Raw genomic sequence first — 17,779 nt, forward strand, 5'->3', positions numbered from 1 at the left:
TTAGGATTACACACACTCACTAACACACACAAATGTACAGCTCAGTGCCGGTGAGAATTCAGAGAAACAGACCCTCTGAGAGTGTGAATTGGGACACCCTTTTACATTTATTCTTTTCCTCTCTTTGTGTCTTTGTTCCTTTTGTTCCAATTTGAGCATTTAGATTAAGTGGAATCTCACTCAATTTAATATCTCTTGGTAATGGTGGTCCAATCTCTTGTCTCACTAAATCTTCACTTCTAGTTTTGCTTTATTCTAAACATTTATTTTATTCCATCATATTTTTTAAATCCTTAGTGCTACATTTGGAATTTTATTCCTAGTATTAAATTTCCTGTCTCCTATTCCTTTTGTTTCACTTTTATAGCTACTATTTCAATCCTTTTCTCTTTCTGTTTTCATTTCTGATTTTAAGCGTATTTTTGCCTTCTGAACCGTCTTATTTATAATCTCTTTTGTGCCCTTACTCTGTTTCTTTTTAATAATTTGTTTGATGATATATATCAAAATGTATACTATGCCTTACCAAGTTCTTTCAGAGGCCCTCTGGGTCATTTAATCCTTGTAAAGCAATTGGCACAATAACTGGTACAGTGCACTTAAGAACTGTTAGACATCTCCATGATCAATCCCAGGGCTGTAGGAGGTCATTTCACCTATCCAGCTTTACATGGTTGATAAAACCATAAAAGTTTTTGATTGAGTTTTGTTGAACTTGAAATATACACGGTCAGAGAGCTGATAGAGATTGAACTCCAAAGAAGTTTATTTTGCTAAGGATTAACGTAGTTCTGAATCCCTCACAAGTATCAGCTGAGATTCTAGGTTGCAGACATTGCCAGCTAGGAGTCACTTAACTTCAGATTTTTCAGCTCTTCCAAAAACAACTTTATTGAACACTGTTAATTAAGAAATTCTTCTTATGAGGCATAAGAAGTTCATCCAGGAATTCAGCAAGGAGAAATACAAAATCTGCTTGATGTATATGAAACCATTCCTGCCATTTCCACAAGTAAAGACACGTGCTCTAGAGTGAAACTGACTTGAGATTGAACCTTGGCTCTCGTGAGGCAGGACGTGCTGTGCTAGAGATAAGCAGAGACTGACAGAGGACACTGGGACAAAAGAATGACGGAAGGACTGAGTTCAGGCCTGGTCTTCAGTGTAGGAGGAGGGTGCTGGGATGAGACTGAATCCATTGTATTGGCTCTAACGGGGTCGCATAGGTCCAGGGCTGTAAGAGTGACACGTCGGAGTGTCAGCGCAAGGGGGCCAGGATCAGGGAGGGAGTCACAGACACCCGGAGGACATGGAGCCCTTCTGTTTGATACCGTGCCCACAGCTACACTCAACCCAGGCAGACACAAGGTGGGGGTGGGGTCTGGATGGGACCTGTCTTGATTAGATAGGAAGGACTTTGATCAGTGACTGTAACTGTCCTCTGACTCGTGTTTGCACATCCCTGCACACGTGTGCATGGTCACAAACACACCCACACACTCCGATTCTCGCTCTCTCCCTCCTCCCCCACCCAACTCTCTCACTCTCCACTCATTCTCACTTTCTCTCACTCTCACTAAACTCGAAGTTCCTGGAGCCATGTTCTCTGTATCACATCTTTGTCCTCAACTCTTACATAATGCATGGCAACTTCCATGCCCACTCAAAAGTTTTGTCACCTTGGCTGCGTTACTTCAGCTCTGACTCATTTTCATTTTCTGAAAGATGAGGAAAATCATTATTACAGTAAGGTGGTTGTGGGATTAATGAGATAAAACATGAGGGAATCTGGCTTTCTGTGACCCGAGTGCCTTCCTTCCACATGTCCGTGAGCTCTTGTTCTTTCTGCCACCGTGAGCGCACATCCACGGCCCTTTGCACACAAAGCTTATTTATTCCTGGGACGCTTGCTGAGTGGCTGTGCGCCTGGACCAGAAAACAAAGTGCCTTTCACATGGCTGCCTTCATTCTTCCTCACAGAACCCTTTGAGACAGGAATAACTTTGTCCCTTTTATAGACGGGGAGCTGAGGCCCAAAAAGGGAAGCAACTTCCCAAGAGCCCACAGCAACTGAAATGTAGAGCCGAGATTCTCACATCACTCCAGCGCTAGAGAGCTTTCTCCATGCCTGGTCCACCCTGTAATGCGCCTTCTGTTGTGGAGCATGTGTTTCTATTACCTACGGCCAGTGTAGGAAGGGGGTGTTGTCTTTGGTCAAACAGACATGATTTACTAAGAAGTCCCTGATACACAGACTTATACTAAACATATCTCAGCCTTCCATGGTGGTTCAGATGTGCTGAATTCTCTCTCTTCACTAGACTCTAGGATGCTTAAAGTTAGAGACCTTGTTTATGTTATTACAGTTACAGCCTCATGCCTTGCTCTATGGACACATGCTGAATGCTCACTCAATTCATGCTGGGTGAGTATGTGAATGGATATTTTGTAAGGAACCTTGCACATCCTGAAGTGAATTGACTCTGAGCCTTGTTGAGAGGAGGAGAAAAGGAAACAGAAACATTCCTATCAGGCCAGGGTGCCCAAATATATACACACAATTGCTTCAAGATGAGCCCCTCCAGCTATACACACACATCCCTCCATTCATGAACACTCAGGTGTGTGCATATTCAGCTGTGACTATTTAACTGTTTTTCAGTTGGTGAAGAAATACGGGAACCTTATTGGCCTGGAGTTTGGAAACATGTCTTCAGTAGTTATTACTGGATTGCCCTTGATCAAAGAAGCCCTTATCCACATGGACCAACACTTTATGAACCGCCCCATTCTTGCTCTCCAAGAACCTATCGTTAAGGGAAATGGTAAGTTTCTTGGTCAGTTGAAGCTATGTGTTGATATTCTTATGGTCTGTTAGAGGTGCCTCTGTGACTATATTTTTCCAAAAACCCCCAGAAACTGGCCCCGTTATAAGCATCCTGCCTATAACGGAAGCTGGGTGCCCACATTTCCTCATTGAAGTCACCCCCTCAGAGCACTTCACAGGGTCAGCCAGACTAGAGATTTTGGAGAAGCCTCATGCCCTGCACAAACTCACACCAAATGCTTTTATAATGAAGAAATCACATCACCCAGTTATGGCAGAGGAAGAGGCGGTGTGTTCTCTCTCTCTGCTGTCCCATTCCAAGCCTCTTCCCTTAGGAAAGTGGATGTGTATCTGCTTCCTTCTGCCGCTGTTTTCTGTCTCTAGCTCCTTATGCTCTACCATGAAGGCCGTGCTGACCAGGGATCTCCAGCCTTAGGGTCTATGTTAGAACAGGTCAGTGTGAATACTTAAGATTATCATTAAAGAAACTTAAACATTCAAAAATTAAAATGAAATCTCAAATCTATTATTCTCTCAAGGACCATTTTGAAGTTCTTCCTAATTCCTCTTTGAAATATTAATCAATTAATTCTACATCCATTCACTGTACTATCTCCCATGCGAAGCACAGTGCTGGGCAGGAGTGATATCACAATGAATAGAACAGATACAATCTACATCCTTGTGTAACTTCTATTCACTGTAATAACCTAAAGTCAATAGTGTATGAAGATAAATGCAGGATGCACTTATGAGGGGCATCTAATGTAGTCCTGGGATTCAGGAGAAGCTAATTTAATGAAATAAAGAAAAATCAAGCAGTGGGAAAAGAATATAAAAGTCCATGAAGTGTACAGAAGAGAGTGGACTTGAGGAATTGAAAGGTGGCTAATGTGGCAATGACAGGAATTAAAAGGAGATAATTAAATGAAAATGAAGCTGCTGCACTTGGCCAGGAATAGTTCATACAAGTTCTTATTAAGGATGTTGGTTTTGATCCTAATAACAACAGAAGTTCTTGAATGGTTTTAAGTAGAGAAGGAAATTATCATATTAACTGTGTCCATTTTTAAGACTCATTTAGGCTGTCATTTAGAGAATGGATTAAACAGAACAGGAGACTAGTGTAGGCTTTAGGGTCATAGAAGTCGGTAGCTTGGACATAGGGCGTGGTGGGAAATGGTAGTAGGTTAGACCCAGGATAGCGGCAGTGAAGACACATGGATTCAAGACATCCAGGAGGTGAACCTAGTAACACACGATGGCCTAGATGCAGGGAGAATGAGGTGTGGAGGTGACACCCAAATGGGTCAATGATGGAAAGAAGGAACACTCAGAAAAGGACAAGGCATTTGCTTGGGTTGGGCATGGGTGGGGAGTTGTATGGAGAAAATCATGAGTTCAAGCATGGATATGCTGAGTTTGAAATGCCTTTAAGTCAGCAAAGTCAGACAGTTGTATTAACATGTATGGGGCCACAGCTCAGGGACAGCAATAGATGCTCACTATCAATAGATGCTATTTGAAACTTTAGGGATTTAGAAGATTTTCCACAAATGGAATATAATATGAAAAGAGAAGAGGCTTTAGACCTCATTTTGAAGAACTCCACCACTTCAAGATTTAATAGAAGAAGATAAACCAGAAAAATATATGGGAAGTTGCTGGCAGAGAATTAGGAAGAAAATCTGGAGAGCGTGGTATCCTCAGCATCACTGGAAGGGAGTGTTTCCAGAAAGAAATGTCTAATGCTGCTGCAAGATCAAGTAAGATGAGGTCAAAAGGTATCCCTGGACGTGACAGCAAGGAGGGCCATTTCATTGGTGATGGAGGCCAAAGCCAAGTGTGAAAGGAGTGGAGCTTGCTCTGGAAGTGAAAAAATGGAAAGGAGCACAGCCTCACCTGTGTTGTGGGCATATAATGGTCTGTTGAACATACCAAGATGGTTTTCTTTCCCTTTGCCTATGGTGTTCTTCTCTATATGTAATATTCACTCCCCCTTGTTTTCTTGAGTTATTCCTTTGTCTTTTAAGGCCTGGCTTAGATAAGAACTCTCCTATAAAGCCTTTTATTTTTTTTTTTGCCTCAAGTATATTGACTTTATCTTATCCATAAGTGCATTCCTAACATTTAGCAAAAGATGAATACTTAACTTTACTTATGTGGCCAATAATCAGAGCATGGGCTTTAGAATCAGGAAGACCTGAGTTTGAGCACCTCTTTAGCTGTGTACTGTGTGAACTTATGATGTTTACTTTTATCCTCTGTTTCTCAGGTTTCTCATTAGTAAAATGGGGTGGTGGTGGTAATAATTGTACCTACCCCACAAAATTTCTCTTGAGTACAAAATTACAGAATGCATAAAAATATTTACCAAAGTGCCCAACATCCCAAGCAGTCAGTTATGTCCACTGCTTTGGGGTGATTTCTCTGAACAGGTTTCAAGTACATTAATACCCTTCCCCTTCCCTCCATCTGATACACATCCTCATACAATTTGATGAAAATTCACATTATCGAACCAGAACACCATAATATTGACTGTCTTTTCCCCAGGATTGATCATGTCCAATGGCCAGGTATGGAAGGAGCAAAGAAGGTTCGCCCTGACAGCACTAAGGAACTTTGGTCTGGGAAAGAAGAGCTTAGAGGAACGCATTCAGGAGGAGGCCCGCCACCTCATTGAGGCAATCAAGGAGGAGAACGGTGAGCATTTCACAGGACAGATGTAGGAGATTGTGGCCCATTCATTCATCGCGTAGATATTTATGCAGTGCCTAAGTGCTTGTTCTGTGCAGAACACCATGTTAAGTACTGAGCATAAAACAGTGAACAACGCTCCATGACCCTACCCTCAAGGAGTTCTAGAATTAAATACATGGAGATGGGCAAAAAACACATTACTGAATTTAAGTCCTGGTCATCAGTTTGACTGTGGCATTGGCAGAGTACCTGCTGTATGTCAGACCCAGGGAGAGACGGTGTGGCCAGGCTTCATGTATGGTTCAGTGCTAGGTATGCTCTATGTCATAGAGAGTAGAGTCTCAGTAGGAACTAGAAACCAACCCGTCTTGTCCTTCCTCCCCATCCAGGGCAGCCTTTTGACCCTCACTTCAAAATCAACAATGCAGTTTCCAATATCATTTGCTCCATCACCTTTGGGAAGCGATTTGAGTACCAGGATGGTCAGTTTCAGGAGTTGCTGAGGTTAATGGATGAGGTCACATATATGACTGCTTCAATACCTTGCCAGGTAAGGCAGTTCTTTTTCTATATCTTGGTAAAGGACATTGAGGCTTATGGCAGATACAGATAGGTCTTTGCTTTTAGTTTTTCTTGGTGGGGGTAGATTGGGGGAAAGTTGAAGCTAGAAAATATCCTTTTAAATTTGATTTATTACAAACTTATTTGAAATCAATCTGTTGACTCTACTGTTTTTAATAATATTAAATTTTTAACAAGTGTTTACCATATGCATAAAACAGTTCTGTTGTTCATGTAAAGTTCAAAATTTTACATGACATACATCTATTCACCTATGTAGTCTGATCCATCTAATATATCATTCCCCTTCCACTTTTTATCTAATGGTTACAAAAATTATTCATGATCATTGACTATATGCATTATTTCTTTGCAGGATTCAAATTGGTGATACTGTAATTATTTTTCTCCCTCTTTGTAGTTGACTTACAGTTATTGATTTTGTATGGATCAACTTTGGTAAATTATTAATAATATTATAATTAATCTTTGGATGACTTCATGGGCAATCATGTATATGCAAATAAAGGTAGCTTTGTTTCTTCCTTTCCAATCCTTATCCATTGATTCCTCTTTCTTACTTCATTGTGCTGGCTAGAATGTTCAGTGTGCTAAAATTTCCTACTAAGATGGTGGCTTTTTCTCATTCTCATTATATTTCTGTCAATTTTTACTTTATTGCCTTTACAGCTTTGTTGATAGATACATACATGTTTAAATCATTATTTCTTCCTAGTAATTGAAACTTTTGTAGCTATTTAGTAATGCTCTTTATGTGCATTAAAATTGTCTTCCCTAAAGACTATTTTGTCTGATATGAATAAAGGTAATTGTCTTTCCTTTGTTTAGTGTCTGTTTACTACTCTTCTATCCTACTTTCTACATTCCTATGCTCTTACATTTTAGATGCTTCCTTTTGAACAGCAGAAAGCTAGATGTAACTTTTATATTCACTCTGAAAATCTTTGTCTTCTTGTTGGACCATTTAGTTCCTTTTCTTTTAATCAAAATTATTACCAAATTGGAACCAATTTCTAATCATTTTGTGATTTCTATTTATCTGTTATTTTCTCCTTCTTTGACTTATTATCAGTGAATGTTCTTGCTTTACTTTTGCCTGTGTTCATTTAGAAGATGAGCAGGCTTCTTCTATTATTTTAGTCTTTACCTTAAAATTTTAATATTCATAATTAAATCAGCAGCTTCGACAATTATTATCTTTATCCTGCCACAGAATACGCCTGATCAATGATTTAGGTTACTCATGTCATGTGTTTTAGTTTGTTCTTCTTTTAACTCAAAAGTATATATGATTATTTTGTTTGAGGCAATGAATGTTTGCTTATATTTACCCACATATTTGCCAGTTTCTTTTTCATCATCCCATTTATTTCACAGCCTCCTCTAGAATTTCTTTTAGTGAGGGTAGGTTGGTGGCAAATTTTTCAATTTCAGTTATTCAAAAATATCATTATTTTACTCTAATTAGAAATTTTTTTTTTATTTTCACTGTTTTTTTAATCTCCTTGGGTGCCCAGCTGACTCCTGAGTCCATGTCTCTGGGAAGAGAACACAGGGGCAGCAGGCTAGGGGTAATAAGCCTTTCTTGGAGTCTCGGATCATTCCAGGCTCTTTAACGGACAACTACACTTACTTTATCTCCATTAATTTTTGCAACAACTCTATAAAGATGAAATGAGGCAACATAGTGTGTGCAAGCTGGCATGCGAGTGTGCAGGCAAGTACAGAGAGTGGTCCGCCCGCTCCGTGCTGAGCGCTCTGTGTATCTCATGTCATTCGGTCCCCAGAACCATGCTGGAGCCCCACTGGCAGCTAGTTAAACTAAGGATCAACAAAGTGCAAAGTATATTATTATTATTATTATTGTTGTTGTTGTTTTTGTTACTGTTCCAACTGTTATAGCTAGATAGGAGCAGAACTAATAGTCACACCTTATCTGTCCCATTTTAACTCTAGGCATTTTTCCATTATGTGATGCTTTCACTTTTCCACCAAATATTAGAGAAGGTTTATTCAACAACCCCTTTATTTCAGTGAAAACTGTGAATTCTTACCCACATGGAGATACAACACGGTGGGGAAGACAAATGGGCACACACACACACACACATATACACACACAGGCGCGCGCGCGCGTGCGTGCACACACTTATTAGTGATAATTGCCATAACGGAAAACAAAAGAGGACAAGGGAATAGATGTAGGGTGACAAAGGTGTGGCCACTTACAGGATCATCAATCAGACAGCTCCAAAGAGGTGACATAGAGCAGAGCCCTAATGAAGTGATGGGCTGGGGATATGTGGACTTCAGAGGAAGACCTTTCCAGGCAGAGGGAACAGCAACTGCAAAGGCCTCAAACAGGAGCGTCCTTGCTGTGATCTCAGAGGTCACTGCTGGACAGTAGAGAGCAAGGTTAGGAAGGAGCCAGCCAGTCCGCAGGGCCCAGCTCGGTGGGGCTTACAGGCCAGAGGAATGAAATGGGACTTGGTCCTTGTGTGGTGGAAAGCCGCGAGGACTGAGAGCCAAGGAGTGAAATGACAAGGTTAAACTGCTAAAGGATCCCTCTGGCAGCTCTGGGGAAGATGGGCTGGGAATGGGGGCAATGGAATCACAAAACTGTGGAAAGCTCTTCTTACAGCATCCAGGGAAGGAATGGTGGTGCTTTGCACCAGGATGACAAGCTGTTGGGGTGGCCAGAAGTGCTACAAGGCTGGATACATTTTAGACAGAGAGCTGAAGTGCTTTGCTAGAGGGGTGAGAGAGAGAAAAGGAGTCACAGCTGATCAAGGTTTCAGTGTGAGCGAAGGAAAGACACGGAAAGGGAGGTTGGCTTCTGTTGTGTTAAAAGGTGGAAAAGTGGCACCATGATGTCTCCATAATTGTTTTCTTTTTCTCAATTAGCTCTACAATATGTTTCCATGGATAATGAAATTTCTTCCTGGATCCCATCAAACTGTCATCAAAATCTGGGAAAAACTGAAATTGTTTGTTTCTCATATGATTGAAAAACACAAGAGAGATTGGAATCCTGATGAAACAAGAGACTTTATCGATGCTTACCTCAAGGAAATGGCCAAGGTGAGGAAACCAAGGTTGTTTCTGTGTTTTATTCTTCAAGAGCAAATAGGATTTTGCTCGTTCCCTATTGCTGCTGTACCAAATTTCCACAAACTTGGTTGCTTGAAAGGATACAAATTTATTCACTTATAGTTCTGGATGTCAGAAGTCTGACATCAGTTTCACAGGGCTAAAGTCAAGGTGTTGGCTGGGCTACCTCCTTTTGGAGGCTCCAGAGGAAAATCTGTTTTTGTGATTTTTCTGGGTTCTAGAGGCTGCCTATATACCTTGGCGTGTGGCCCCATCCTCCATCTTCGAAGCCAGCAGCATAGCCTCCTCTGTGCCTCCAATCTCTGTTTCCATCCTTACGTCTTCTCTCTCTGGCTTTTACATTCTTGCCTCTCTCTTATAAAGACTCTTCTGATTGCATTGGGCCCACTAGGATAATCCAGGATAACTTTCCCATCTTAGAATTTTTAACTTAATCTCATCTACAAAGTCTCTTTTGCCATATAAGGTAACATCCAAGGTTCCAGGGATTAGGATGTGGATGGACATCTTTGTGGGCCATATCTCTGCCTACCACAGGGGAGTCAAACCCAGAGCAGTATTTCAGAAATTGTAGGGTAGCATTAACTCAGGACCGATGAAGCAATTGGAAGTAATGATGGGGGGTTAATGTGGATGCCCATCCCCATCCTCTCCTTCTACCCATATCTGAAGGAGCTGTACACAATGGGAAAAACATTACTTCAGCCTCAAAGTTCTATTTTATCATTACTTGGGCCTGGGCCCAGTGACCTACCCCTTCTCTCATCCCCCACTGCAGAACACAAGGAAAGCTGCGCTGGATGCCACAGTTTAACCTAGGGGCCTGAGTGGGGCTTTGCCTTCCCCCTTCTCCTGATAGCATCCACTTTCCTACATTATAGGCCAGAGCCAGGATGGGGGTGCAAACTGGACACATGCCTTTTTCCTCAGTGACCACTCTGGCTAATATACATCGTGAATCAGTACCACAATCTTTACACATCAATTTTTGGGTTCTCCTCATGGTGCGGGCAGAATGATGGATTTCTTTCCCTCTCTTTTCACCTTATTGTCACAACACTAATAGAAGAATTATCTTCTCCCCAGACAAGGAGAATTTTCTTCCTTGATGGTGTGCAAGTATGAGATCATGAATATTAACAGCAATGTTGGACAAATGGAAGCTTCCAGAGGAGCATAGTAAAGATGATGGGGTATTATGAGAAATGGTTATAGAGTCAGAGTGGTTCAAATTGGAAAGGAAAAGATTAATCAGGAGATAGGAGAATTGTTCATAAGAGGAATTCTGTTTATTCTTTCTGTTTTCAGTACAAACATTTGTTGGGTATTTGCTGTGTGCCCTCGCTTCTCACAGAATTCATAATGTCATCTTAGGTGGTGTGCATGGTTATTTCCATTTTCTAAAATAGGAAACCAAAGCACAGAGAGGTTATTTAACTTGCCCTAGGTTCTACAGCTGCTAACTGAAGTGACTGATATTGGAAGACGAATCTGTCTTGTTCACACCCCATTCTCTTTCCACTAGACTAATAGCTTCTCCCAAATTACAGGCAAAAGAAAATAATTGTCTTTCATTTTCCTTCACCCAGAAAGCTTCTAGCGCTTGGAGCAGAATGATGCTGACGATATTGCTGTAATAAGCCTCTGCCTCCTGAGGATGCCAAAGGGAATTTTGTTTCCTCTGGGGAACTTTCCTTCCAAACTCCCTCCTAGGATGAAGTCCCCACAGGTTATGGCAACAAGGAATCCTCTGAATAAACCAATCTAAAACAGTAAATATTGTCCTCCCTAGAATGCAGGCAAGGCTACTTCAAGTTTCCATGAAGAGAACCTCATCATGAGCACTCTGGACCTCTTCTTTGCTGGAACCGAGACAACTTCTACAACCCTGCGCTGGGGTCTGCTTTACCTGGCCCTCTACCCAGAAATCCAAGGTGGGTGTGTCAGTGTGCATGCCCCGCCCAGGACACAGTAATGCCTCCTGGGACGCACTGCCCAATGTTGGAGTCAGAAGAGAACATCATACAATGCAAGCCGTAGTAGAATTGTTATGAAGGGTGGGGATTGAGAATGGGCACATTCTTCAGATTGTCTGTCAGGGCAGTGATGGGTCCAAGAAATACAAATACAAGAGTGAATCCCTCTCTTCCAGTAGCTCTGAGCCAAGGAAGAAAGCAGAGAAGTGAATCAACATCCTGGAAAGTTCTAGGCAAGAGTTCCATTCTCATGTGAAAATCTAGGGGTGCCCTTCCTTCCTTTAGGTAATGCCTTCCCGTTTCTTCTGGATAATGTCCAAAGTCCTGAGCTGGATATATGACCCCCCTGATGTGCCCCTTTCTGCCTGGCCGGTCTCCACTTCTCCCCTCCCACCCTTCAGGTAGCCTCACTGCATTGCATGCCATTGTCTTTGCGCTGTCCTGGTTTATGCCTCTGTGTCCGGACACCCGCTCTTCCCTCTACCAAGAATGTGCTTCTCCATTTCTCTACACAGTAAACTTGCATCTCTTCTTGAAGAATCTGCTCAAATACTCCTCCCTACAATGTTTCTCCATTGCCCTGGGGAATTATGAGCATTTTCTTCCTCCAGAGATGACTCAGTTTGCCTCCATTATTGGGCTTGCCCCACGTTATTTCTATAGCTTCCCCGCAGACTGTGTCCACCCAAGAGCAGTGACTGTTCCCATCATTTCTCTTCCTCCGATTCCAGAGCAGTTCGAGCACATGGGGGATGGGAACTGTTATGACACAGTTTTTCACATTGTGGGTAACATTGATTAATGAGGCATAAACTCAATTTAATGGATCTGGACCAACTTTATTCCCTAAGGTAAATATAGAAAAGAAAAGATCAATGTGTTTCCCATGTACTAAGGGTAAGTTTGTTAGTGGAACTTTATTTCTTTCATTTATAGATGCCTAAATGGGTGCTTTATATGTGTGTATATTTATGTGTATGCATCCTGAGTCATTATGGAAGGTGCCTTTCTTACTGTGCGTTGCATTTTTTTAAAAGTTTGAAAGCTACTGAGTCAGGGTATACATTTGGCTTGTGGAATAGAGGCTCCAAAATGACAATGGATTAAAATGACAGAAGTTAAAAAATACATGACAGAAGTTTATACCCATGTTCATAGCAATATTATGACAATAGCCAACAGGAAGAAGCAACCCTGTGTTCACTGATGAGGAATGGATAAACAAAATGCAGAACATACATGCGAGGACATATTCAGCCTTAAAAAGGAAGGAAACTCTGACACATGCTACAACATGGATAAACCTTAAGGACATCATGCTAAGTTAAAAATGCTGATTACAAAAACACAAATACCCTATGATTCCACTTATATGATTATCTAGAAAAGTGAAATTCATAGAAAAGAGGGTAGAATGATGCTGGCTAGAGGCCAAAGGAGGGGGAAATGGGGAGTTGTTTAATGGATATAGAGTTTCAGTTTTACAAGATGGAAAGGTTCTGCAGAGCTATTGCACAACAATGTGAATATACTTAACAGTACTCAACTGTACATTTAAAAATGGCTCAGATGGTAAATTTTATCTTATGTGTATTTTGCCCCAATTAAGAAAAAATTTTAAATAATCAACAGTAAAAATAAATGGTAGACATTTATTTCTCTCTCAGGTAAAAAATTCTAATCTGGACTTTGCAAAGCACTTAGGGTTTCAACTCCTTCCCACTTGTCGCTGTTGTGTCTAGAGTGATGCCCTCATTGGCTGTCTCTTAGAAGGCTCCCATTAGGGCTGCCTTTCCACCCTAGGAAGGGAAAAGGGGAAACACAGATCCTTCCTTTAAGGGTGTGTTCCAAGGATTGATCATCACTTTTGCTTACATTCTATTGGCCAGAACTGAGTCCCATGGTCACACTTAGTCACAAGGGAATCTGGGAAATTTGCACTTTAGCTGGACAACCAGGTATCCAACAAAATCTTTAGAAAAAGTGAAAAACAGATATTAGGAGACAGCCACCAGTTTCTATCATTTGTTGGGTATTCACCTAAATCAGTTCAGGAATACCAAAACATCTTTATGATGAAGGTAGATTTAGCCTCACTAATCAAATGAGGAAACTGAGATTCAAAGTGTTTAAGTAACTTGCATCAGTAATGTTGTAGAGCAAGAGTTTGCAACCCATTGGTTTTACGCCAGGGCCCACTTTCCACTCTTATATACCTCCTTGAAAAATTACAGTCTACACTTCTGCTATAATCTGAGTATTTGTGTCCCTTCCCCCAAATTCATATTTTAGCCTAATTTACCAATGTGATGGTATTGGAAGGTGGGAACCTTTCGGAGGTGATTAGCTCATGTATGCATTGATGTCCTTAGAAAAGAAATTCTAGGGAGCTGCCTTCCCTTCCACCATGTGAGGAGGCAGTGAGAAGGGGCCATTTATATGTCAGAAAGTGGGGCTTCATCAGACACCAAATCTGCTGGTGCCTTGATCTTGTACATCCCAGGCTCCATAACTGTGAGAAATAAATTTCTGTTGATTATAAGCCACCCAGGTCATGACATTTTATTATAGCAGCCTGAATAGGCAAAGACAAGACCCTTCTAGGAGCATGTTGATCCTGGTTATTCATTCATTAGCTGAGCCAGGCTCAAAGAGAATTATGGAATTGGCAGTTTTCTAAAAAAAGCCCTTTGAAGCGTTAAGAACCGTTTTATTTCTTTGTAATCTGCTCACTCATTGAAATACAACAGATGAGATCTTGGAGACCACTCCTACATCTATACATGAAAGCACAGAAGTTTAACAAACCTCTCTTTTTCCAGAAAAAGTACACGCTGAGATTGACAGAGTGATTGGCCAGGGGCAGCAGCCCAGTGTGGCCGCCCGGGAGTCCATGCCCTACACCAATGCCGTCATACACGAGGTGCAGAGGATGGGCAACATCATCCCCCTGAACGTGCCCCGGGAAGTGACAGTCGATACCACCTTGGCTGGGTACCACCTGCCCAAGGTAAGTAGGCACTCCCGACCTCAGTTCTTCAAGCCCCTCTTTGAGATGGTGGAAATATGAACTTGAGAAGTGACATGTGTTCTTGTCCTGTGTAGTCATGTGAATGGGGAGAAAGCTGTCTTATAGCACATGTAATACTAGTATTTTCTCCATGTGGGCTCTTTAGAATGTTGGTTTAACTAGATATTAAGTGGTATTTTGGGGAATGGAGAAGGGAGGATTCCAGGCCAAATGTGTTTAGGCGAAGACTGGCTTTCCATTGCTGTGGGGCTCTCAGCATTTTCATTATGCTAACGAGAGTTGTGAGTCTCTGTGGGCACAGCAGGCAGCAGGTCTAGATCAGACTTTGCCACGTATGCCTTTCCTTTGCCTTGGTAGAGCATCTCACAGGACTAGGGACCTGGCCAGACTATGAAAAATTCACAGTCCTGGGGTTATAGAATGTGAGAATGTGAAAGGACGTTTGACACGACCTGGGCAAAGATTGCATTCATGCTGATGTTTCCAACATAATATCCCACAGGTGTTTTTCTAGCTTTTATTTACAGCCTCATGATGGGGAACTTTCTATGTCACGAGGAAGCCAATCCAAGTGTATGCAGTATTAAGTATTAGAAAGGAGAGAAAGGAGTGAACACTTGATTCTGTGTTGTGGATCTAGCCTCTTTCAAAATGTCTTACTCAGTTCTCAGAATAACTCTGTTTTTCCTGTTTTATGGGTTGGGAAGACAAAACTCAGATAAATTAAGTTTGTGTGAGATCTCTTACCTACAAAGAGGCAAGAGTTAAGGATCTATTCTGATTTTTTGTACTACACCATGCTCCCTCCACAGGAGTTGCTTTTCTTTGAAATTAAAGGCATCTCCCTGCAGTGTTCTCAATTGGTCCCTGAAAAATGCCCTGTCCTCACAGAAGGGCTATGATCTCACTCCACCTTCTACTCTTATGATCTTGCAGACCGCTCTCCTGCGCCTCCTGGTGTCCTCTCCCCACACTGCACCTTTATAGTTCCTGCTCTTGCTTCCTCACCACCTTGGCCAGGCTCTGTGGCTCTACTCCAGTTTGTCTAAGTCCCTCCAAGTATGTCTTACCTAGGGAAGATCTCAAGAGGTAGAACCAGAAGAGCTTGCCCATTGGATACTGCTTGCTAACTATCCCTTTACCACTTCCTTACTGATTGACCATCTTGTGGATAAAGGCTGAGGTCTAAATTCCCCAGGTGCTGTTTGCATTTTTCTAGCAACTCATGTAACTCCATGGAACCAGCCCAGCTCCACAGACTTCTTCTACCACCGATTTTTAGCATCAGCTTTAACAACCATCCTGGGAACTGAGAAATCGAATTAACTATGTCTTACGGAGGCTAGAGCCATGGCTTTCACATCAAATTGACCTAGCACAAATCACAGTTCCACCTTCTCCACAGTGGGACTCTAGGCATGACATTTAACCTCTTCAATTTCTTCATCTGTAAAATCCATTGGGATCTACCTCATGGAATCCACAAGGTAAAAGGAGATCATGCATTTAGAGCATTTAACCCAGTGCTTAGTACAGAAAGTGCTCAAAATGGCAGTTAGTACTCTTTATTAACTCAACAAATATTCATTAGGCACCTGAGATGCTCGGGTATGGAACAACTGTGAGCAAAAATAACCATGCAAGTGCATACCTACAACCACGGTAACTGCCCAGAGGAAAGAACTCACTGGGTCCTATACAGATGCAGATGGGCAGGAGTGCTCAGGGAAGGCTTCCAGAAGGCAATGAGGTTTGAGCTGAGGATTAAAGGATGATTAAAAGTTATTTAGGTCATAGACCAAGTGGGGAGGAAGAATTTTCCTGGTGAGGCAAACAACATTTAAAAGGACGTTGAAATGAGAGAGCACATGATATGTTTGAGAAGCTGAAAGACGGCCACGGTAGGGGATGCACAGGCAGGGGTGGAGAGTGGCCCAGATGGGGGCCAGGTGAAGGGGCTTAGCCCTGAGAGTGATGGGAAGATGCTGAAAGGTATTGAATGCGAGGGGTGAGCCTGTGGGGGTGATGTCACTAGATCATGCTCGAGGCTCACTCTGCTTTCAGGGCATGGGGCAGATTGAAAGGGGCAAGAGGATGTGGGCACAGCTAGGAGGCTATTAGGTGGTGGTGGGCATGAAATATAGGTGATGGCATCAAGAGAAATTGAAAGTAAAATGGACCAGTCTCACTGATGGGTTGGATGAAGACAGAGTGAGGGAAAGGCTCACGCTGGGCTTTCTTGGGTTTGCTAGTATGTGCCTGGGTGGAGAGGGGTCCTCTCACTGGGCTGCCTGATGCTGTTATTGGACCTGCTATGGGGTGTGGGGGCAGGGTACAGATGTTGGAGGGCAGAGAATAGGAGAAACACAGGTGAAGGGCACATCCTTTACCTGTGTGGAGCTGCCACAGTTAGCACTTCATGACCACTTCACGGTAGAATGTGGTGTGAGCAGCTGTAGCATTATTCTCCCATCCATGCATACACATCCCTTCCCAAGACCTACACCAACCTGTCCCTTTTGGAAAGATCCATTCTATACTTAAAAGTAGTCAAGACTCCTGCTCAAATTCCCACCAGAAAAATCGAGTCCAATTTCTAAGCTGTTCCATGCAAATAGGGTAATAGGGGGTGGGCTCAGAAACTGTGGGTAGGTTGGGGAGAGTGGCTCAGGCCCTGGCACAGAAGCCTGAGGACCACTGGCCCTCTGTGTGGGTGTGCTGCTTGGGTCAAGCCCTGCCTGAATCTTTGCTGCCTTCTCTAGGGCACTATGATCCTGACAAATTTGACTGCGCTGCACAAGGACCCCACAGAGTGGGCCACCCCGGACACGTTCAATCCTGAGCATTTTCTGGAAAATGGACAGTTTAAGAAAAGGGAAGCCTTTCTGCCTTTCTCAATAGGTGAGTTGTAATAGCAGGCTTGTGGGAGTCCAGAATCCCTCTCCCAGCCTCCCCTGCTCTTCTCCTGCAGTCCCCTGCTTTAGCTGGAATGTGTCCAGACAGCCCTGCCCAGAGCCACTCCATCTCTCTATGGTTGCTGCACCAGGACCCCCTGGCTAGGCAGTGCTCAGCCTGTCCTTCCTTCCCATGCCCTCCCGGCCTCCGCTGGAGCTGTCGGCTTCCCTTCTGCTGTCCTCCAGATCACTAGGGACAGACACCATGACCCCACCCCTCTCTCACAAAGAAGGTGGACATCAGCCATCTTTATTAAGTTTTCAAATGTCCAAAGTCCTTTTTAAGGGATGCCCGTTCACATAGAAACAGAGGTGATCTCCAATAACGAGAGAGGGAGGGTCAGGGGAACAGGGTTACTCATCCACCTGCGCATCCATCAGTGATTCTGAACACCACTGGCTTAACTAGATTGGGTTCTGCTCTATAAGCACTGCCTAAAGAATTCCTTTGGATTTTTTTTTTTTACCTTTAAAACCTAGTTAATATATTTGTATGGTAGACACCCTGAATGGTAGCAAACATGATGCAGTGAAAACTCTCTCCAGTTTCTAAGCTAGCCAATTTCAAAAGTGTATTTTTAACTCATAACATTGT

General features: G+C 42.6%; 1 protein-coding gene across 1 annotated transcript in view; it reads left to right on the forward strand.

Annotated features, from left to right (window-relative positions):
• Nucleotides 1-17,779, forward strand: part of LOC105806372 (cytochrome P450 2J2-like) — a 38,608-nt gene that overhangs the window by 14,092 nt on the left and 6,737 nt on the right. The window contains exons 2-8 of the mRNA XM_012639476.1: nt 2,663-2,825; nt 5,384-5,533; nt 5,920-6,080; nt 9,017-9,193; nt 11,016-11,157; nt 14,022-14,209; nt 16,993-17,131. Of these exons, the coding sequence (XP_012494930.1) occupies nt 2,663-2,825; nt 5,384-5,533; nt 5,920-6,080; nt 9,017-9,193; nt 11,016-11,157; nt 14,022-14,209; nt 16,993-17,131 (1,120 nt within the window). The remainder of the gene's footprint in view (nt 1-2,662; nt 2,826-5,383; nt 5,534-5,919; nt 6,081-9,016; nt 9,194-11,015; nt 11,158-14,021; nt 14,210-16,992; nt 17,132-17,779) is intronic.

Source organism: Propithecus coquereli, unplaced genomic scaffold, assembly GCF_000956105.1.
Source record: "Propithecus coquereli isolate 6110/MARCELLA unplaced genomic scaffold, Pcoq_1.0 Scaffold14, whole genome shotgun sequence".
Classification (NCBI taxonomy): domain Eukaryota; kingdom Metazoa; phylum Chordata; class Mammalia; order Primates; family Indriidae; genus Propithecus; species Propithecus coquereli.